A 20,894-nucleotide genomic window follows, 5' to 3' on the forward strand; every position below is an offset into this window, starting at 1 on the left:
TCGATGAAGAAGCACCGCAGAAGTTACAGTAATCCCATGCCCATGAAACCAGGGTCAAATGGAATGCAACACTATTCAGTCCGAGAAGAGGTCCATCTATCGGTCCGTACCGAGATAGGCCCACTCTGCCCCAGAATGCCACTATTTGCATTGCGAACGGCTAATGGTCAGTTGTCGACGTGAACTGTGAAGACGGACTTCGCGGGATATGAATGACCGTCTCGTTCCCGCCACGTCGCGATACTATAGCACGTAAGACATTATGAATGTTTATCAATCGTAGTCGACATGATGATGCTTCACATGCTAGGGGTGGCGGCCACGTCTTCTGCAGCGCCCCAAGAGGTCTTTGAGGCAAATCATTGAGCGAGCCGGAACATCGTCAAGGAGCATGAACCTGACGAAAACATTGACCCGGAGATGAATCTGGGTCACTGGCTGCTTCAATTTCAAAGACCAAAAGATCAGATAAACTTTGTTATGTGTTGGTCCCGACCTTGGGCGCGGTTTTCAGTGCCAATGCCGACTCTACGGCTCTTACTCATCGATGTTGTTCCGTTCACGACCATCGGAACATGCCAAAAAGATACCACAAGCTCCGTCTTGGCTATTTCAAGTTCGTGAGCATCCAGATTCAGTGGGGTCTCACCACAGTCTGAGGCCTTATGCGGAGCAATAATGTCCGCCTGATCTCGCCATCTCATTACCCAACGAGGGGTGGTCGGCTTCGATTGGCATAGGGCTGCGTCTTGGATTTAAACTTCAGCGTCAGCCCCAGGCTAGAAGCTACATGAAACCATGCAACAAACCGAAGCGAGAGCGGAACAAGAGCATTCGCTCCAACGTCTGATCATAGGAAGTCTCTCGCAGATTGTGACGCAGACTCGGTGTCTGAGCCCAGTTTTAGTTCCGACGCTTGATGCCCGGCAGCCATCTCGAATACACCTAGAACAAAATCAGTGGCTACCAACTACTGTCCAGTCTGCCCAGCGTTGCATCGAGAAACCGTTGAAAGTTAGTCGGAGAACCCAAATGAAAGCCATGCACATCATGTAGAATGTCTGCATGTTATCATTTCAAAGAGCCTCCTGGACGAGATGTCTTGGCAGTAAAGGGATAAACAAGAAACATTGAATGGCTCTAGGCTACCTGGGACGCTTCGTCCATTTCAGTGTTTCATAGGCCAAGGGCATTTTGATGATCTAAACTCCGAAGAACTGACTCACCTAGCCAACACATCCTTGCTGATTCCTCAAAGGCATCAGGTGAAGAAGGCTGTCTTTTCAACCAACACAGTCAATCAGCTCATAATAGAGTTCATTCATCAGATAACCTCTTCCCACCATCGGCTACTTCCCGAGGCATGACACCTTGCCTCATGGTCTGGACTTCCGTGGAAGTGGCCAAGTCGAGTTCTATCGCCGACATGCGTCCTCTCTGGATGAAATATCCCGACAGCGGCCTCCCCGGCTCCTTGCCATCGAGTGTCTTTCTCGGCACCCAAGACCGCACTTCCCGCTCACCCGCCTCACCGGGCACAAACAACCCGCTTCCTTCCCGTAGCCGTGCGCCGCAAGATGAACCTTAATGAAGCGCGCGAGTTCCAGGCGGTGGCACCGGCTCTCGGGGATATCATACTGTGTCCAGGACGACCTAGGTCAACCTCTTTCGATATCTGGGAGGATGTCGCTGCCTCTGTGCGTCAGATGTTTCCTACTTTTTCCTAGAGCCATCTTGGCTACCTCACTCATTTCACGACTTGACGCCCGCAGTCGACTCGCGTTGGCGCCGGGGCTGAAAGGTGTCACTCGATGCGATAGCGATGGCTCAGATCGAGACGCGGGGGCCACTGATCGGAGGAATAACGTGGTTTCTTTGCTTCTTTTGCGGCGCCTTTCTAGCTTTGCGTATATACGCAAAGTTGAGTCGTCATCAGAAGCTGTGGTGGGATGATTGGATCCTGATATTCTCATGGGTAAAGTTACCGACGCACCAGTCGGGTTAAAGGACCTTAAGCTAACCTGATTTGTAGACATGTCTCCTCGTCGAGTCCATCATCACCCAATTGGGGATTAATCTCGGTTTCGGCCGCCACTTCTACGATGTCAGTCCCCAGACGAATCTCCTCACGATAGCAATGTACACCTCCATCGGCGCCTCGATATCATGTTTTGCCTCGACTGGCAGCAAAGTTGGATTCGGTGTAACGTTACTACGCCTCACAAGTGGATGGTTTAGGGGCTTCGTGTGGTTTGCCGTGGTCACTCTGACACTTGTGATGTTGCCAAGTGCAACTCTCACATGGCTCAAATGTACGCCCGTACAGAAGAACTTCAACCGGCAGATGGAGGGTACTTGTTGGGACGAATCAATTACCCTCAACTACGGGATTTTTAACGCGGCATGGTGTGCTGCCATGGACTTCTTGTTGGCTTTGGTTCCCTGGAAGCTCATTTGGGGAATGCGCATGCGCAAGCATGAGAAGCTCGGTATTTGTGTGGCTATGAGTCTTGGGTGGCTGTAAGTCCATTCTTGTGCTGGCTAAATCATTGAATCTGGAAGCTGACAAAGTCTTCAACAGGTCTGGTGTCTGCGCCATCACAAAAGGCGTCTATCTTGTCCAACTCGAACAAGGGGACTTTTTCTGTACGTTTCACACCTGCGACTAGTGGGCTTTTAGTCTCCGTCATTGACTACTTTTCAGTCAACGGTATGGACGTTACGATTTGGACAGCCGTCGAGACAGCAACCGCTATTGTTGCTAGTTCAATACCAGTCCTGCGAGTTTTCTTCAGGGAAAAGGCATCAACTCTTGGATACGAAAAGAGCAACAATGAGAATTCGAACGATGTCGTGCTGAACACATACCACACCAGAGTCGTCGACTTGTCAGTCGCAACCGACACATCGAAGCCGCCAGACCAAATTTTAAAAGAACTAGAGGCGGACGAAACCCGGAGAAATACTATTCTCCCCGAGATCAGGGAGTTTGAGCCACTATATGACGAAATTATGAGAGAGAAATGCTTCGATATCGAAAGCCAAAACGGAAGTCGAAAAGACGGAATCACAGAAAAGAACGACATATCAATAGGAACGGACAGCACACTGCAAGGGGCAAGTCGGAAGGAGACATGATCTTCGAACTTCATTGATGGACTCACAAAATCAATCAAACGATGATGACGAGTCGCAGGTTTCGATGAGGCTTTAATGATTACCTACAGAAGTAATATTTACATGCATAATTCAATTTGCAAGGTTTGGTTGCTGGCTTATGTGGAAACGTATCTAGACTGACATAATGGGGTTCACGGCAAGTTCTTGCGTGATTACTTCCTCGTCAGGAGTCTCCTTCCCCAGGAGCCAAGCTAAGCCGTTAAAAGTATCAAAATGACACTTGGTGGACAGCTTGCAAGGAAACATGATATGACCATGAGGAGCTCCGGGATAAACGTCCAACCTAGTCTTGACCCCATGATCTCTCAAAACTCTCTCATAAACCAGACCGTCATCTCTCAACGGGTCTGTACCGCAGACCTGTAAGTAGACAGGAGGCATGCCTTTGTGAGGATCCTTGGCATTGAAAGGTGAGAGGTCAGGCGATTTCATATCTGCGGAGTAGGCAAGTCCCATGAACTCCATACTAGCCTTGTCAATAACCGGCCCTGCCGCGTTCTGCTCCCTCGAGAACCAAATATCCTTGTACTTAGCAGGTACAATTTCTTCCTCTAGTATGTAGGGGATTGAGAGCCAAACTCCTGTGAGGGGCGGGCTGAGCCCTTCATTGAGGGACTTTTGAGCTGTGACTGCGGCCAGATTACCGCCAGCAGATGCTCCTCCCAGGATGAAGCCCACAGATGGGTCACCGCCGAAGGTATGCGCATTTGCCGCAATCCACTTGAGGCTGTCCCAGACATCGTTGGGTGCGGTCGGGAACTTGTGGGCTGGCGCCAGGCGATACGATATGTTGACGACGACAGCGTTGAACAGCTTTGCAGCAATGCGCGCGTAGGGGCTCAGTTGAGTGCAGTCTCCCATGATGAAGCCACCCCCGTAGACGAAAACGAGAACCGGGTGATTCCCATCTGGAGAGGGGGGCTTATGAATGCGCGTCTCCGACTGGTAGCCATCCCTCATGGGAATTTTGATGGAGTACTCGACGTCCGAGTCTTGGCGTGCTGTCTTTGCCGCCTCCATCATCTCTCGCATCACATCCTGGGTCCCGCCAAACGAAGGCATTGGGTGGGCTTTGATGAACTGGTCAAATTAGTAGGATGACAAAAGCTTCTAGACTCTTGACCAACCGCATCAATCTCGGGACTGTCTGAACGTTAGCTCCTGACTCAAGACTGAAGTGCTTGGCAGATTTAGTATTCAGAACTGAATTCTGAACGCTGTTGATCACATACTCAATGGTTCCCAACGGCTCAATCTTCTCTCTCGTGTCATATTCCATATTTGTGATTTAAAACAAGGTCTTATGGAGTTAAACCTGTTGGTAGGTTTGGCGTTGATAGTAATGAGACCTAACTCGGCAGACTCAGGCTAACCAATAATATCGTAGCTTCACGAGACTTGGAAGCTCAAGATCAGTATGGAAATATATAAATATAGTGTTTTCTACCCCGCAATATCCCACAGCTGGCCGCTTGAATGACGATTTTCCGGTTTTAGGGGTAACATGGTGTGTAAGGATGGTGTGTAAGGAATTCCGGTACTATTGCCGTTCTTGGATTGGTTTCGGGGTGTCGGGGACCAGGAAATTCCCGTAAACTCTCCCAACTCCGTTCAATGCTGAGTGCTAGCTAAGCAGTCGGTTATAGACATTGGATGAACCGATGGTTCATGGATGAAATTGTGATTCATGCATTCTGAATTTGTGATGATTTCTGAACTTTAGATTTTCCTATTGACAAATATCACCATTGCCGAAACAATAGAACTAGAGTCTACTTGGTTGAAAGCCACTGATCGGTGTGTCCAAGATCGAGACCGGGACTTCCACCTCCTTGTCCCTGAAGTAGTCAATGAATCCCTTCCCGAAACCATCCAGTCGCTTAGAGCTACTGACACCACGCCCGAGGATACCATACACAACAAAATGCACGGCGAAAATGCCGGGGAACTCAACCCGCTCAATGGAGAAGTCTGTCTGCCAATCGTCCCCCATCATCTCTTGCACCTTGGCGCGAGACATGTACGATCGCAGCCAGTCCCATTGGGCCTGTGTTTGAACGTACAATCCGAAATTCAGATTGGCTCCCTTGTCCCCGGAGCGCCCATAGGCAACTTGACCAAGACGAACGGTTTTCAGGTCGCCTTGGATCTGAACAGGTGTTTTGGTGTCATATGATTCACGGTCACCAAGATCCTCAAACTTGGGCGGTGGTGTCGTGTCGAAGGCTGTTGTTGTGCCGTCCGAATTCACGAAATGGAAACGCTCCTCGAGATCGTGCTGACGCCACAGTGCGGGATAATATGCAAGATAAGGACGTGGAGCTAAGGCGCGCGAGTCCAAGGAGGCGTGAAAACCTATCATTCTCATTCAGCAATACTGTCCAATGATTCTATGGTATAAGAGCTGCAACACTAACCGGAATAGTGCCGCAATGAAATGTCACGCACTGCGTGGTTGATCGCGTTGAGAGCGTCCGGCTTGGTTGACTGGGCAAAAACGCGGATGTAAATCGTGTTGCTGTTCTGATTTACCGGGTTGCTTGCAGGGACACCAATCCTGAATTCTGTTAGAAAGAAAAGAATCAAGTTAATCCGTGGAATCACACCGTTGAAACTCCAAGACGTCAAAATCCTTCAAGATGTCATCTCCGATCAGGGCTCTGATCTGCTTTTCAAAGAGGGCAGCCTTCCTTTCGTAAGAATGACCTGTAGCATTGAACAGAGCCTGGAGCTCATAGCCACCCTTGTAAAAGACGGCAAGCTTTGTGGTATCAGGTGGTGGAGCACCACGAACCCCAGAAACACGAATCCTGCAAGCGGCTTAGCAACTCGTTCACAGTTGCAGGGCTGATAGCTTACCTATTGTCCTCAATCTGCTCCATCACAACGCCGTCCAAGTATGCCTTGACATCGCTGTTGAGGTAGGCATTGCCTTGGAGCTCGTACAAAAGCTGGCTTCTGCAGGTATCAACAGTTACCATACCACCTGTACCAGCATGCTTCGTAATGATACATGTTCCGTCTTGTGAAATCTCTGCAATCGGAAAACCCGGATTGACGAAGTGATCAAGGTCGAAATTTTCAAACCCGGAGAAGTTCCCACCAGTGACATATGCCGAGCACTCGATCAAGTGCCCGGCGACGAGAGCCCCCGCTAGTTTGTCGTAGCTCGTGCTGTTCCAAGACCACCAGTACCACGCGCAAGCGATGACGGGGCTCGCATCCGAAGCCCGGCCGCATATGACTATGTCAGCGCCCTTCTGCAGGGCCTCATAAATGGCATGGGCGCCGAGATAGGCATTGGCTGAGACGATTTCTCTTGGCTCTCTGTCTTTCTTGGTGAACATGAACGACTCGGAAGTCAAGGTGACATGCTGGTTGGCAGAATCAAGATGAGCCAGCGCTTCCTCTTTTTGCTGAGGCATATGTTTTCCCAATTTCGGTAGGACATTATCCCCAGAAACATAGGCGACTTTCAGGTCGTAGCCTCTTTCACGCACCTTAATCGGGGTCAGTTGTCAACCGAGTTTATGGACTTAGAGTTACACACCAAATCGGCCACTTTCGAGGCAAGGCCTCCGGGATTTAGGGCCCCTCCATTGATTGCAACTTTGATGCGTTTATCCGCAACAACGTCAATAGCTTGAAGTAAGCCTTCCCAGGCAGTCTCCTCATAGCCGTTGTGCTTTCCTTGTGCATAAGCCTCGGCATTGTTGGCCATGTTCACCTCTGGGATCTCATCAGCATATTACAAGCTCTTGCGAAGAATGCGCCGTAAATACCTGCCAAGTAATCCCCGGTGATGAAATCGACATCTCCGAGAGTTGCCTGTTTGTACATTTCTCTTGGCGGGTCGCCTGTAAGACTTGTTAGCACAGTCGGCCAGGCCACGTAGCTGACAAGACCCTACCATGGTAGCCAGAGCAATTCGCTATCCGAACAGGCCTGATGCCCCTAGAGCCACTTCTCCATTCATCGTTTGAAACCATATTGAGCCACGGGATCTTTTTTCGGGGTGGTATTGAATGAAAGATGTACGAAATGCGCTCTTATTCCTTCCGGCTATCAAATCGATGCCGAATTGAGGCGGTGATGAGTTTAAAGAAATACAGCGAAGCACCAGGATCAGGACTGACACGGACTTCTCTGACTCGCCTCCAATCAATGTTGTCGGCTAAACAAGTCCGAAGTATGCGGCTGCACTACGTGGTTGTCGTCGGGGTTGCTTTTGGTACGTCATGGAGTGGGCTGGACCTCAACTAGTCCCTAAACTCCGGCGCCCAAGCTCCAATGCCAGAACTCCGGCGCCATAAAACTCCGGTGCCAGAACTCCGACCCCATAATGAGTGGCCCAGGCGTTTAACGATGCCTCGGCTCGTACAAGCGGAGCGCTGTCAAACAAAACTGAAGAGTTGATGTTGATGACCTTGGATTAATGAGAATGTTGTTGGAAAGAAGTGGATATTGGCTTTGAAGATAAACCAAAAACAGCGTGCTTACGCCAAGCAAACAGTACCAACGTCGAGCCCGATGCCAAGACCCGTCAGACAACGGTTGCATTCGGCCGAGGGATGTAAGTCGAAGTTGCCCACCACCGGAGTTTTGGCATCCATGAAACAGTGTGGACCGTACGGGTCTTCTGACTCGGACTAGTGAACGATTTCCGTATCATGACCGCAAGTATCGGTGTGAATCTTCTTCATTAAAATGGCGTGCATCCAGAGATTAAAACGTTATGCGGACTCTCGGACTTATCAAAGTCCAACTTTGGTCAGCAATAACCACCATGTCACCTTACACCATCTCCGGCGAGGCAACTCGCATCCTGAACGACGTCTTACTTGCCGACCCTGGCCTCAACCTCCCACCGTCTTTCAAAGATGCCGCCAAGAAAGTCAAATTCGTCGCAGACGACGACAAACCATTCGTCCTTACCCCGTTGAAGATCACGGAGTCATGCGCCTCCCTCACAGCCCTCCTGGCCACAGCAGCCAACGTCGCCGCCGCGGAGAGGTACGGCATCGAGCTCCAGGAAGTCCAGGTGAACACCGACGCCGCGACTTTGTTCCTGGAGTCCGTCTTGCTCCCCAGAGTCGGCGGAAAGTCGTTCGTGCAGCATCCCCAGATGATGAAGGAGCTTTCCAAGATGGATCTGCACCGAATGTCTGATCCCATCAGGCGGTATGCGACCAACGTGTACCAGACGAAGGACGGGCGGTGGTATCACCTGCACGGGTCCATGAACGCCGAGCCGACGATGAAGATGATGGGTGTAAGCGATGTCGACGTCAGTCCCCAAGAGGCGATCAAAATCTATACCGACAAGGTTGCCCAGTGGGATTCTAAAGACATCGAACAGACTGCCAATGAGCAGTACAAGCAAGCTGGTGTAATTTGCTACACGCCCGACGAGTTCTTTGGAAGCGAGCATGGCAAGATCCTGTCAAAAGAGCCATTGTGGAGTGCCACCAAGATCCCGGCACCGCGGAAAGGATGGCCCCAGGCAAAGGATCAATCTGGGTTCAAGCCTCTTGCCGGTATCAGAATCATCGACTTCTCACGCGTCATCGCAGGCCCCGCGGTCTCAAAGCTTCTCAGCCTACTTGGAGCCGATGTCCTTCGGGTCTCCTGCGACAAGCTGCCCGAGTACGCACCGACAATGGTGGATCTCCAGACCGGGAAGAGGGACACCAACCTGGATCTCAAGACGGACGAGGGAAGAAGCGCGTTTGCGGAGCTTGTGAAGGGCGCGGACATTCTTGTAGACGGGTACCGCCCTGGGGTGTTGAAGAAGCTGGGGTTTGACAGCACCACTCTGCGCAAGCTCAGTCCCAGTCTCATCTACATGCGGGAGAACTGCTACGGCTTCAAGGGCCCGCTTGCCCATCGATCTGGGTGGCAACAAATCAGTGATTGCCTGGTAGGCCTCTCGTATCTGCAGGGCAAGTTCCTCGGACTCGATGAGGCTGTCGTGCCATTGCTTCGTAAGTATATCTCTTGCAACTCCATGATGTTGGATGTTCTGACCTTCTTCAAGCCAACTCCGACTACCAAACTGGACTGGTCGGTGCCACGGCTGCTGTTCAAGCCTTGCTGGGGCGCACGAAGGAGGACGTCACCTTTGACATTGACATCAGCCTGACCCAGTACAACATCTGGTGTTATCAGCTTGGATTATATTCCGAGGACCAACAGCGGGAGCTACGCGCCCGCGACCCTGATTTCCTACCACGCCATTCCGATGATATGAGCGTGCTTGTTGGGAAGACGCACGCATCGTGGCAGAAGATCCGTCCCGATCTCTTCACACACCCTGAGTACTTCTGGGACATGTCCGGAAAAGAGTACGGTCTTGATGATGACATCAAGGTTTTAGCACCCTCATTCAAATTCTCATCAACCACACTCGGATGGGAGGTGCCAACAGGAAGGAGGGGACGATCAAAGCCTGAATGGGTGTCTTAATTTTCGTAGCCCCTCATGAATTTCATTTCATCCTAGAGAATCAAAGCTGTTGTCGCCTAAAAGATATTCAAATTCCCAAGGCACGATTTCTCTGTCTGTCATTGTTTGATCCCATGATATGAAGTTGGTATCGAGGACAGGGGGCTGCGCATTTGTGACCAAGTCGGGTTCCGGCTCAAATCTGAAGGGGGAAGTGGCTCTCCGCGGCGTTGTTTGGCAAGAGTTTCTGAGGCTAGTTGTGCGGCGCTCAGAGTCAGCCTCAGTGCCGTTGAGGACTGTTACGGATCGTTCCGGTTCAATATCGAGATTCTCTGCTGGCCCATTTACATGCAATCTCACAGCTTTAATAGCAGCATTGTAGACGCCCAGGCAAGCTGTCGTAACAGGTCTCAGGTACGACTCCGTTTCCTCGTGTTCAAGAGACATGAGACGTCTGACGCCTTCACAAATGAGGTCCAGGTCGTCTATTGCAGTTGAGGCGCCTGGTCGACGCCGGAGGTGGAGAGACAGAACGATGATGGCTGTCACATTGATTGGGATAACGTCCCTGGAGTCCACAAATGTCAGTGCTGTGATGCGTCTAAATTTTGAAAGAAGCATTCGTCATTGACGCACCATAAGAAACTTTTCCAAGTCCCTGGGACGAAGGAGGCGATTTTCAATATTGACCTTGCGGCCTCAAGTGAGCGTTCGATGGACTTAGAAGAGGGCGTGCGAGGACCTTCGGGATTGCTGGACCTCCTCCATTCCATGTCGCTTTGAGCTCGATGAACCAGGATGACTGTGTGGTAGTATGTGTAATTAAGACGTAGAACTGAAGCTTGCTTCGTTAGCTCCGGGTATCTTTGCAAGTTTAGGCAGAGAGCAAATGATAAACGCCATTCCTCCAAGTCTCGATGCAGATCTGTGGTTTTCCTCTTGATGTCGACTGGCTCAAGGCCTTCGCTCAGGTATATCTCTGAGTATAACTTCGCCTGGATGACCGCGAGCCGGGTCCCGGCGGAGAAGACCTTCGATGATGCAGGCATGGAGCTGCTGTTGGTAAAGTCAGGCTGCAATTGAAGATCAGGCAGGTCCACGTCAAAGTCGCCAAAGTCTTGCGCGGGAGGTCTGCCTGTGCGGAGGCTCAGCTCTCTATCCAGGGAAAACGCCAGCCAGAAGACGTTGATTCTTGTCGCCCTTTCCAGCGGACTCAGGGAGGTGCCGCAGTTCTTCCTGTGTAGTCCGATGGAGTGTGCCAGACGGATGGCATTTGCCACCAGCATGAAGCTGGGTTGCGGATTAGGGGTTCCCAGGAAGAACCAGGCAAGAGTCAAAAGAGCCTGGACCGACATGAGTTGCGTGGCTCTCAGGAGAATGTCGAGGACAGTATCCAGGGCGTTTGCCGCATAACTCCACATGAGCTCCTTGTCCGTTGAAGCACCTTCTTCAACACGTCTGCGGTGGGAAATTGCGAGAACGGCGTTGAATGCAGTCCACCAAGCTGGCCTTTTTTCCGACTCTTCAGAGTACTGTTGTCCCAGAAGAGCGATGAACGCAGGTGGGTGGAAGATAGGCAGCGCCATGTGGTCTTGCTCGAAAAAGGCATTCACCAATGACAGAGCCTCGGTCCATGGTGGTAGGGGACAGTGTAGCTTTCTCTCAAAGACGCCCTGTAATTTGGGGTGAGTCCACAGAGACCAGGGCCCTGCTTCCGAATCTGGCCGCGCCGTCTTTTCGCGGGCACTGGGAAGTTCGACTGGGACGGGTTGAGCTCGAAGCAATGAGATCGCTGATGAGGATCCTGAGCCGTGTTAGTATGCGGTTGGAAGCTCCGGAAAGAGATGCAAGACGGCCATACCGAAATATCGTAAGTCTCGCCCTGCCCCCATCAACGAGTCTCGGCCTGCTTTCGATGGATCCTCAGAGGGTGTTGCCTCGGATGGAGACGCACTACCCACAAACGGTGGCCGCGAACTTGAGCTCCCTTCGGCCGAAAATCTCCGCGTTTGCTGCTGAGCACGTTTTCCGGTCTCATTCCTCTCTGCACCAGTGCCGCGCTGCGGCGTCCCTGGGGAAACGCCCGGGGCAGCGGGTTGGCGAGCTTGTTGGCGGAGTCGTTGTCGTCGTGCAGGCTTGCTGACATCGGCATAGTTGCAGGGTGCCTGCAGACCCAGACACCTGCTGCAGACGGGCCTGGTACCATCACATTTCGCTTTCTTGGCGCGACAGAGATCGCATGCCTGGTCGATCTGTCAGTAAATGCGTATTATTCTGCAAGTATTAGTGGACTTGCCTTGGCGAATCGTCGCCTCCTATCCCCCGACGATACTGTGTCCGACATGTTTTGAGGAAAGGGAAGGGATGGCTTCTGGTTGTAGGTTTGCATCAGAGGACGCGAGCCCCCCTAATGACTGCTGCCACAACCTTAGTCAGCTGTTCTTCTGGCGCTCTTAGTGGGGTTAACAGAGCGCTAGCGCCCCGCTCCGCCATTGGCCGGCAGAAGCGCCTCTAAATTGTTCTCGACGACAACTCAAGGTATGAAAGGGCCCATGGAACAATTTCGCGATGAGCCTCAAAAGTTCCCAACCCTGTCATATTTCCAAGGCACATTATCTCTAAGGAATATTTGGCAAGCGACCAAAAAAAGATAGAATAGAAAAGGGTTGACATGGCAAAAGAATCCACTTGAACCCTTTAACCCCAACGATCAGATAATGGCTCACCAGGGCGCTGCGATTGCGCTGACCTGACCGCTGGGCCATTTTGTTCTTCTCGTCGGTTAAGAGCAAAGGAGAAGAGGCAGAATCATGTAGGCTGCCACCTGAGGTTGGCAGCAGGTGCCCAATCGAGACGAATCATACTTCGAGGCAAGGGCGGCCTTCCATTACACTTGCTGCCTAGGTTCTTTCACCTGGAACTGCCACGCCTGGAGCTGCCAGGTACTCACTCACTCACACTACCGTAGTACTGAATTTCACCTGAAACTTTGACGACTCAATTTGTCTCATATATTTTTGGCGTCTGCCTTAGTGATGTGGCCAAAAGTGAAGCTGCAACTCTTTCCATCCCAGCCTCCACCTTCCCAAAAGCCTCATCACCCAAGCCCATGTCCTTTCACAAGCATCATCCACCCTTCTTCAAAGACCTTGAGTAGCATCCATGTCTCACTGAAAATTCATTCCCAATTCCGCTTAGGCAGTGGCCTCCTCGGTAGCAGCAGCAGTAGCACCACCATCCTTCTTTTCAATGCCGGGGGCAGTGAAGTCGCAAGTGCACCAGCAGGCGTTCTCGCAGCTCTGGTCGTACTTGTCCTTCCGGAAGCGGCCGTCGTTGGTGCAGACGTAGTTGTAGGGCGACTTCTCGCAGTACCAGTTGCCGAGGGGGCACTGGATGTAGCAGCCGCGCTTGTCGAGCTGGCTGAGCTCGGGGTTGGGGGCGGCCTTGTGCTCGGTGGACATGACGAAGGCGTTGGTGGTGGCGGCGAGACCGGTGGTGAGGAGGGCTGTTGTGAAGTTTGGTTAGATGTGAACTTTCTTTTGTTTTTGATGGAGTGGCGCGAGGAAGGGGACTTACTGGAGAACTTCATCTTGATGGGTTGTGAGATAAAGGGTTTGTGAAGGGATTGTTGTTGTGTTGTGACGTGAAGTGATTTGGCTTTCATAAAGGCGTGGTGGTTGTGAAAGTGTGGGCGAAGGCGAGAAAGTCAAGGAAGAGAACTTTTCAACTGGAGGTCTTTTAAGAAAGGGCTTGTGGAGAGGCGATACAGTTGAGAATAAACAGATTCAACTTGGTTGACCTGCTGGGTTGATATTGTTCGGGAAGGTGCAGGACCGCAGGCCGCACCTTCCAAGAAGTAGAACCTCCTGAGATAGAGCTTCATTTACAGTACATACATCAGGTGAGAGGCCAGCATGGACAGTCATGGTCTTCATTGTGGCATATTGGGATGGATGAACACAAAGAACGTGGCAGTCTGTGACCTTGATCTTGCAGCAGTGTGGTCTCTCCCTGTGCAAACAACATATACCTGTCACAACTACAAAGACTCCAGGCGTCGAGCCAAGATAGTGTTCCGCAAATCAAGCAACAACAAAGGCGTCACATTCCAATTGAATTTTCAACTTGTAATTACAGCAAATTCTGCTTCTCAAGTCCTATTACCAATCTTGGCAATCTATCCGATAACCTTTTATGATGATGCAAGTCCATGCCTTTCCCAGCCCCTGCCATATGCTTGTCCCTAAGCACCAAATGCGAGAGTCGAGCCGCTTGCCTTTACATTATTTGCGTACCCCGAGTCCATGAGATTGAGAACGGCCAAACACCCATTGTAGACCACAATTCGTCCTACATCGTGACCTCACAGATTCTTCTTCAAGTCATGCTCCTGGATCAGGGTTAGCAGGGACATTCTCCGCAAAACGTTTGATAAAAGGCACTCACCGGCTTGTGACTAGTCTCGTAGTCAATGTGGACATACGCCCTCTCGACACCAGGAAGCTTCTCAATCTTGATCTGCAGCGCCTCAGCCACATCGTGCGCGATCTCCAACTTTTCGTGGCGGTCCATGACGATGTCGATCTCGACAATGTAGCGCGGGCCGCTGTGGTACGCGCGGACCGTGTCAATCTGCTTGACGTCGGGGGAGTGTGTCATCGCTGGCCAGGATTAGCAAACACCGCACATACTTGACAAACAAAAGTCGCTGAATGACCTACCGATGTACGTGATGAGCTGCAGGAACTCAGGCTCCGCAGATACGCCAATCAGCAGCTGGAACTCCTCATAAGCAGTCCGCAACCAGAGTCCGGCGATCAGGAACGAGAGGATGATGGCGCCCATCGGGTCGATCCACCACTTGATCTTGCTGCCGGCGGAGAAGGTGAAGATGCCGAAGCCGTTGATGAAAAGGTCGTTGCGGTGGTCGCGCCAGAGGATCTTGACCTGGGAGTAGATGTGCTTGATGGACCAGCCTGCGCTCCGTCAGCATTCATCCCCCTAACTTAGATAGAGTGTAAAGAAGCCTGGACTCACAGTAAAGAAAGAGACAAAACTTGGTCCCAAACGCAATCGCCACAGCAGTCACACTCGTCAAATTAAACTCATTCGTCTCCGAGTCCGATCCCGCCGCCAGATCCCTCGCAGACATCACAATCAGCACCAAACTCACACTAAACATAATAAACGAAAACACAATATTCCCCGCCGTCGAGATGCGCGCCCGCCCAGACGGGTACTTCTGCGTATCAACCTTCTTCACCGCGCGGTGCGAGAGCATGAGCATAATCCCAGACAGCGGGTCGAACACAGAGTCGGCCATCGTAGTAAACAGCGACAGCGAGCCGGACGAGATGGCCGCGTACAGCTGCAGGGCGGACAGCACGACATTCGCGGCCAGACTGCCCTTGACGGCGATCTGATACTTGACATTGTTGTCGCCCTGCGTCTCCTTGGCCTCGCGCTCGTGCTCGTCAACGGACTTGAGCAGGGCGCGGATCTTTGTGTTCTGCGTGCGGTAGAAGTCCTGCAGCTTGGCCTCCTTGGCGCCGCCGCGGGTGAAGTTGTGGTGGATGCGCCTGCGGGCCGAGTTGGAGGCCGGGCGGGTGCTGAGAAGGCCGATGTCCGTTTCGGACTTGATGTGCGTGCCCAAGTTGTAAGGGTCGTTGAGCTCGGAGGAGGAGAAGGAGCGGGATTCGGGGTCGGCGCTGGCGGCGTTGAGTGAGGTTAGGTCTATGCCCGTGCTCGGGGCTGTTTTTGTCATTGTAGACATTATTGAGGTGTCCTCCAGGGAATGAATTAGGGAGAGAAAGTGAGGATCAAGTGAGTTTGGTGATGTTGAAGTAGGTGGTGATGGTTGAGGATATCAAAGGAACAAGAGGATGAGTTAAGGTGGGAAAGTCGACCCGGGAGGAAGAGAGAGGATGGGCAAGTCCAGTCGGGGACGGGGGGATGCAGTGGCAGGATTTGACGAGGTGCCGGGTGCCTGAGGGATATTTAAGCGAGAATGGCAGCTCGAGACCCCAGCCACTCGCGTAAAAATCCCTCCCTCTCCTCGCTCTCTCAACTTCGCGTTGAATGCACCAGCTCCCAAATTCGGTTTGGACCAGGCAGAATACCGCCCGCGTTTGCCCTCTTTAGGACACCGACTTGCACATCTGGAGGGGCGATGAGATTAAGCTGAGATTTGGTCGGCTGCAAAGTGCCGTGGGGTTCCCGCCAAAGAGGGCACGTGGGCGCGACTTGGAGGTGGAGAGGTCGCCTGGAAGGCCACGACGAGATTTTGCAAAAAGGCCTTGTGTCACTTGCGTGGGTGGTTTTTCAGTCGTTCAGGCGTTGTGTAATTTGAGTTTGCCGCCGTCAGCACCGTTGGCGTGAGGCAGCCGGTGAGCCAAGATCGCCGTCATGACGTACCCTGTCCTCATCGCCTAGGCGCAGCGTCTACCAACGGCGAACACGTCGTTTGCAAGCTCCCCCGCATTGAACCGGGGTGAGCTTCCTTCCATGCCCACGGCTTGCAGTAGCCGCATGCAACAGACGCGTCGCCAAGGAAGTTAGAGAAAGTCTCGATTTATTGATCACAGCACATGAGCTAAACTTGCTCTCGTGTCAGTGTTGCCGTACTGGTCTCTATCTGGATCTACAGCAAGTATCCCGCCTGCCGTCCAGTCCAGACCAAATCCAATCCCCGCAGACGCCAGCCATGTAAAAGGAGAGAGAAGACCGTATCTTCATGCATCATGTACAGTCGCGTGCCTGGAACGCACCCCACGTTCCCGTCTGCGGTTTGCAGAAACTCGTCCATGGCCCCGTAGTAATGAGAGCTGAATCTATTGAAGCTCCACTTGCCCATTGCCATTGGGGCTAGATGTCGCCCGTTCGATAATCATCTGCTTGAACGGCCGGGCCATGGCCTTGATCACGGGCCTTACGTCTGGAGCTTGCGGCAACGAGGACAGCGTCAGAGACCGCACTTTTTCGATGACCTCGTCTGTGTCGCTAGATATGGACGTCCGCTTGCCGTGTGTCACTGCTCCTTGAACATCTTTGCCATGTCTGATGGATCCGCTCGGTGTGGCAGGTGTGATGAGGGTTTCATCCAGCAGCGAGTGCCATCTGACGAGGTACACACCGGGCCCCGACATGCTCGAAGAGTTGCCGTCCAGTATTGTTTGCATTCGTGAGCGAGAGATGTTGTTGAGTTCTTTGAGGTAGTCGGCGTGAGCGTCGATGATCGGCAGCAGGGCTGCCTTCTTCTCTTCGGGCACCTGGTGGAAGATGCCACCCAACCTCTCCTCGATGCTGTCGCCGTTCTTCTTCTTGTGGAAGGCCGCAAGAGAATCCTTGGCCCATTTTCTGAACTGATCCATCACCTCGGGGCAATTCTTGCTGACAGCGTGCAACCACTTGTAAAGAAGCTGCCTGTTGTTCTTGAGAAGCTGAACATAGTCTTCCACCGTCGGTAAGGGTGCGTCAGCCTCATCTTTCGACTTGGCCTTCTTCGGCTTGCTCGTAGCGATGAGCTGATCAAGGAATGACTGGTAGTCCTTGACGTGATCCGACAAATCCACTTTGTTGTGCACAGCGCGAATGATAGGGTCCATGCCGGCGACGGCGTCGCGGACTGCCTGCGTCAACAGATCCGGGCTCTGCTTGCACAACACGTTGATGATTTCTTCCCGGTCGCGGATAGCGAGCTGTGCCGCATAGTACTCGAGGCACTGCTTGTGTTCGGCGTCGCTGACGTCTTCTAGCAGCTTGGGGTCGGTGGTCTCGAGAATGACGGCAACAACAGACTTGGATTCCCGCAAGCTCCTTGCCCTGACAGTGTCGCGCTCGCTCTTGGGTGACTGGCAGTGTGTCTTGATGGCAGCGAGGGCGCCCTTGCTCGGGCCATCCTTGGCCTTGGATATCGTGTCAATCGTCTTTCTAAACTCGGCGCAGTCCCATCCGAGGATCACAGAGATCATCCTATTGTCTGTCAGCATCACAGGCTTCATCGGTCAGAAACCTTGCCCTACCTTTGCATAAGATTCTGCCCGTCAGCAGCGTTGGAGGTAATACCGATCCAGTTCGAGACGCCGCCCACACTCAGCTTCGCCAGGAAGATCTTCATCATGCCCGCAATCATGGTCGCCGCATTGCCGATTCGCAGTGTTTGGCGAACCATGCCGTAGGGCACCATCTTGTGAAGATTATCCATCAGCTTGACGAGGTACTGCCCCTCGGGCGAAACGATCAAGACCTGGTGACAAAGCGTCGCAAGGCTACTGCGTGTCAGCTCCAAACCCAACACTGCTGAGAATTGAGGACGTACTGCAAAAGAATGTAGTCGCATGCTGCCCTCGTCATGGGAGAATGTGTATCAAACTCCTCGGTCTCGGCAAGGTAGTCCAGCAGCTCGTCGCAAAGGTTCTCGTAGACGAGGCCATGCATCGCATCGTCCCACGCGCGCATCAGATCCCCCGCATTCTGCAAATCATACTCCTTCGGTCTTGTCGCGGGGTCGCTGACGGGTCCGCCGCCGATCTGGCCCCGCGCGACGGTCTCGATGACGGTGGACGAGGCGGTGGCCAGGGTCTTTCTAGTGCCCAGGGCGCCCTTCTCGTAGCTCTCGGAGAGATCGGCTTCGGCGAATTTCTTGATCAGGCCCTGGACGCGGACGCGCCAGAACTCGGGCACGATGGAGGAGACTCCCGGCAGGGGCAGGATGAACCTGGTGAACAGGGATTGGAGGAGCGGCGCTGAGGATTTCGAGGCGTAGACGACGGCCTCGTCGGGTTCGCTGGCCTTGGGGCTGACTGCAGCGAAGGGGTAGCCATAGTTGTCAATCGTCTCTGGCTGCTTGAACTGCTCGACTTCGCGGTAGGTCTCGAAGTGGGTGAGGATGTTGAAGAGAGCGCTCGTCTGCTCGGCAGTAAGGGGTGAAGAGGAGGCCATGGCTGCTTTCTCACGATGACGCAGCGGCCATCTGTGTCCTCAGTCTAAGCTTGGAAGAGTCTGGTGCTCCTGTATGGTTGCTTTGCTTCGTAGATGTAGATGTTGGTGTCGCCCCTAATAATGCGGAAACGTATTGCTGCAGGAAGTGAATGTTGAGGTAGCGAGGTGTTTCGGTTTGGGAAAGTCCCCGCGATGCGATCGTGTTCGCTGCGCAGCTGCTTCAGTGCTTCGGTGCTCCGGGAAAACTGTGGGCCAGGCGCTGTGACGTCACCTGACTAGCTGCGGTTAAATCCTTTTTTTCCTTTTTTCTTTTTGGGTTCTCACAGGAGGAGCTGGTCTGGGGGGCTTTCACTTTTTATTTGTTTCTCACAAATTAAGCACAAGGAGCACCTCAGGTAAGTGTTCATGGATCCAATGTTTCTAACCTTGGAACATGGCATCTATGCGACCCCGGCCCGTCCCTGTTCCCCTCCATTAGCTTGGGCGACCCTTAGCTTAGCCCACAGCAGCTCGGCAATCTGGACCTGCATGGGCCCAGATCTTGTGCTTCTGCAGACTGCAGCACAAACCAGGCAAAAAGCTTCTGACACGGACACAGCTCACAGCATGTGCACTGCCAATCTCCCGAGGCATTTCTCGCGCCTGGGTTTTCAGCTTGAGCAGCTGCATGCATCACATCACGTATGTGTCACTCAATGCCTTGTGCTTTGAAGGTTTCATGACAGACCAGCACCCATTGGATGTCTCATCGCATTGTTGTCTTTCATGGTACTGAACAAGTCGCTTAGAGGAGTATCTACACGATTTTGGGATGGAGTGGCATTCTAGCATGTTGTGGGATAGTGCTCTGGCATTCCTTCAGCAAACTTGCAATCTCATGGTGCTACTAACCTGAAGAGTTCCGGACTTCCTGTCAGATAAAATCATCCTCCAAGAATCCTCCGAGTGAGACGACCGGGGCTGACTCAAGCGTGGAACTGTAACTCAAACCACGTGTAAGAGCTCCCGAAATGTCAGCCCGTCGCGTTCCAGCGTCCCTCCGGCTTCTTCAGCTCGTGTTCGGTGACCCGCGGCCGGCTCGCACTCCCGGTTCCCAACGCCGCTATCCGTATGCGAGCTCTAGGACCCCCCGCATTCAGGCGGTTTCGCGTTTCAATGCCGGGAAAGTCAATGTGCTCCCCCCATTGGAGGACGCGTCTGTGTCCGAGCACGAGCTCATTGCTTCATTGGGGAACACTCTCTCCACGGTAGTTATCAACACGTCATGGTAATAATAGCAGGCATCGAGAGTGTTCGTCTGGGGTGGTATCTGCGTGGTGGATCCGGCAGTCTGGTTCACTCCTCATCGCTGCAATGTAGGGCGATCATCCACTGTTGGAGGTTTCGTCAGCGAAGGTCGACGAGCTCACCAACAAGAGCAACCGCTTACCTGCCAAGCCTGTGGGTTGAAACTTTATGCCTATAATTTCAAACTCAATGCTTTTTGAATGGAGAAAATCCGTGCCGCGCATCTGCTCCGGGACTGCTTCATGGTCCGCATAAGAATGCGACAAGAATGCGAGAATCAGCCTCATGGAAACGCGTATGCCCGTCATTTCAGTTAACAAACATCAGTCGATGTCACAAGCTGTCAAGAACTCTCTCTACATCCGAGGCCACGCCTGGCAGGTGTCTGCCATTTGGACGTCAGACAATCAGATGCACCGAATGTTTTCCACATCGCGGAGCGTGCTGACTCCATCACCCACCAAAGAAGACGTGCTTGCGATGCTGGAGAAAACGAACGGATGAATTACCGGTAGCAGCTTACGATTCTGGGCGCCGAGCCCTGTCAGTAGCGAAATGTTGAAAACAGCGCATTATTTCTGCACAAAACACTTCGATCGCTCTCTGAGCTGGGATGGTTCTAAAAGGTCACCGAATTGCCTAGCTCGTCGTCGCATTCATCGTTCGCGCCTCATACAGTATCAACACGGCAGAAAGCATCGACAACACCGCAGCGAGTCGTTGCCGCAAACCTCAATTCCCAAAGCTTGACCGATGGAAAGGGAGCCATTCGAATCGCGCGCGCCCACATCAGAGTTCCAATAAGCACATGATCATTCCCTCCCCGGATCAGACGGACCCCTTCATTGCCAAATCCCCCGTGGGGTATCCATCCGCCCGGGTTCGTTCGGTCGGTGATCGGCCGAAAGCTTAAACCGCAGCTTTTCGGGCCTCATTCCGCCGACGCATACCCACCGCCGTCCACGAATGAAAGCAATTACCCCAAACATTCGCTCACCGTCAGCCGGAGAGCTATCATACATACAGTTAGCGGTCCCGCCTCA

General features: G+C 52.6%; 8 protein-coding genes across 8 annotated transcripts; 2 read left to right on the forward strand and 6 right to left on the reverse strand.

The window, feature by feature from the left end:
- Positions 1–1,577: 1,577 nt before the first annotated feature.
- Positions 1,578–3,138, forward strand: CGCA056_v011172 (uncharacterized protein; the record flags this gene model as incomplete). The annotated part of the gene is made up of 4 exons (XM_037326419.1): positions 1,578–1,697; positions 2,033–2,520; positions 2,582–2,646; positions 2,705–3,138. The coding sequence occupies 4 exons, from the start codon at positions 1,578–1,580 to the stop codon at positions 3,136–3,138; spliced, it is 1,107 nt and encodes a 368-aa protein (XP_037175625.1).
- A 153-nt stretch (positions 3,139–3,291) lies between these two features.
- CGCA056_v011173 (AB hydrolase superfamily protein) lies at positions 3,292–4,459 on the reverse strand (the record flags this gene model as incomplete). Its single annotated transcript, XM_037326420.1, has 3 exons — positions 3,292–4,260; positions 4,308–4,323; positions 4,413–4,459. The coding sequence occupies 3 exons, from the start codon at positions 4,457–4,459 to the stop codon at positions 3,292–3,294; spliced, it is 1,032 nt and encodes a 343-aa protein (XP_037175624.1).
- Positions 4,460–4,952: 493 nt separating this feature from the next.
- CGCA056_v011174 (uncharacterized protein) lies at positions 4,953–7,169 on the reverse strand (the record flags this gene model as incomplete). The annotated part of the gene is made up of 8 exons (XM_037326421.1): positions 4,953–5,018; positions 5,075–5,535; positions 5,598–5,737; positions 5,787–5,990; positions 6,040–6,680; positions 6,731–6,909; positions 6,963–7,037; positions 7,091–7,169. 8 exons carry the CDS (start codon positions 7,167–7,169, stop codon positions 4,953–4,955), a joined length of 1,845 nt encoding a protein of 614 aa, XP_037175210.1.
- A 797-nt stretch (positions 7,170–7,966) lies between these two features.
- smtB-0 (Succinyl-CoA--L-malate CoA-transferase beta subunit) lies at positions 7,967–9,645 on the forward strand (the record flags this gene model as incomplete). The annotated part of the gene is made up of 2 exons (XM_037326422.1): positions 7,967–9,164; positions 9,218–9,645. The coding sequence occupies 2 exons, from the start codon at positions 7,967–7,969 to the stop codon at positions 9,643–9,645; spliced, it is 1,626 nt and encodes a 541-aa protein (XP_037175209.1).
- Positions 9,646–9,672: 27 nt separating this feature from the next.
- Positions 9,673–11,776, reverse strand: fsdR-0 (Fusaridione A cluster transcription factor fsdR; the record flags this gene model as incomplete). Its single annotated transcript, XM_037326423.1, has 3 exons — positions 9,673–10,192; positions 10,261–11,428; positions 11,590–11,776. The coding sequence occupies 3 exons, from the start codon at positions 11,774–11,776 to the stop codon at positions 9,673–9,675; spliced, it is 1,875 nt and encodes a 624-aa protein (XP_037175212.1).
- Positions 11,777–12,818: 1,042 nt separating this feature from the next.
- CGCA056_v011177 (uncharacterized protein) lies at positions 12,819–13,085 on the reverse strand (the record flags this gene model as incomplete). The annotated part of the gene is made up of 1 exon (XM_037326424.1): positions 12,819–13,085. One exon carries the CDS (start codon positions 13,083–13,085, stop codon positions 12,819–12,821), a length of 267 nt encoding a protein of 88 aa, XP_037175211.1.
- Positions 13,086–13,987: 902 nt separating this feature from the next.
- MTP4 (Metal tolerance protein 4) lies at positions 13,988–15,397 on the reverse strand (the record flags this gene model as incomplete). The annotated part of the gene is made up of 4 exons (XM_037326425.1): positions 13,988–14,014; positions 14,071–14,285; positions 14,346–14,600; positions 14,662–15,397. 4 exons carry the CDS (start codon positions 15,395–15,397, stop codon positions 13,988–13,990), a joined length of 1,233 nt encoding a protein of 410 aa, XP_037175630.1.
- A 1,057-nt stretch (positions 15,398–16,454) lies between these two features.
- CGCA056_v011179 (Uncharacterized protein) lies at positions 16,455–18,564 on the reverse strand (the record flags this gene model as incomplete). The annotated part of the gene is made up of 3 exons (XM_037326426.1): positions 16,455–17,595; positions 17,646–17,891; positions 17,942–18,564. The coding sequence occupies 3 exons, from the start codon at positions 18,562–18,564 to the stop codon at positions 16,455–16,457; spliced, it is 2,010 nt and encodes a 669-aa protein (XP_037175882.1).
- Between the last annotated feature and the right edge of the window lie 2,330 nt (positions 18,565–20,894).

The sequence above is a fragment of the Colletotrichum aenigma genome (assembly GCF_013390185.1).
Source record: "Colletotrichum aenigma strain Cg56 chromosome Unknown KSG_Cg56_contig07, whole genome shotgun sequence".
NCBI classification, from domain to species: domain Eukaryota; kingdom Fungi; phylum Ascomycota; class Sordariomycetes; order Glomerellales; family Glomerellaceae; genus Colletotrichum; species Colletotrichum aenigma.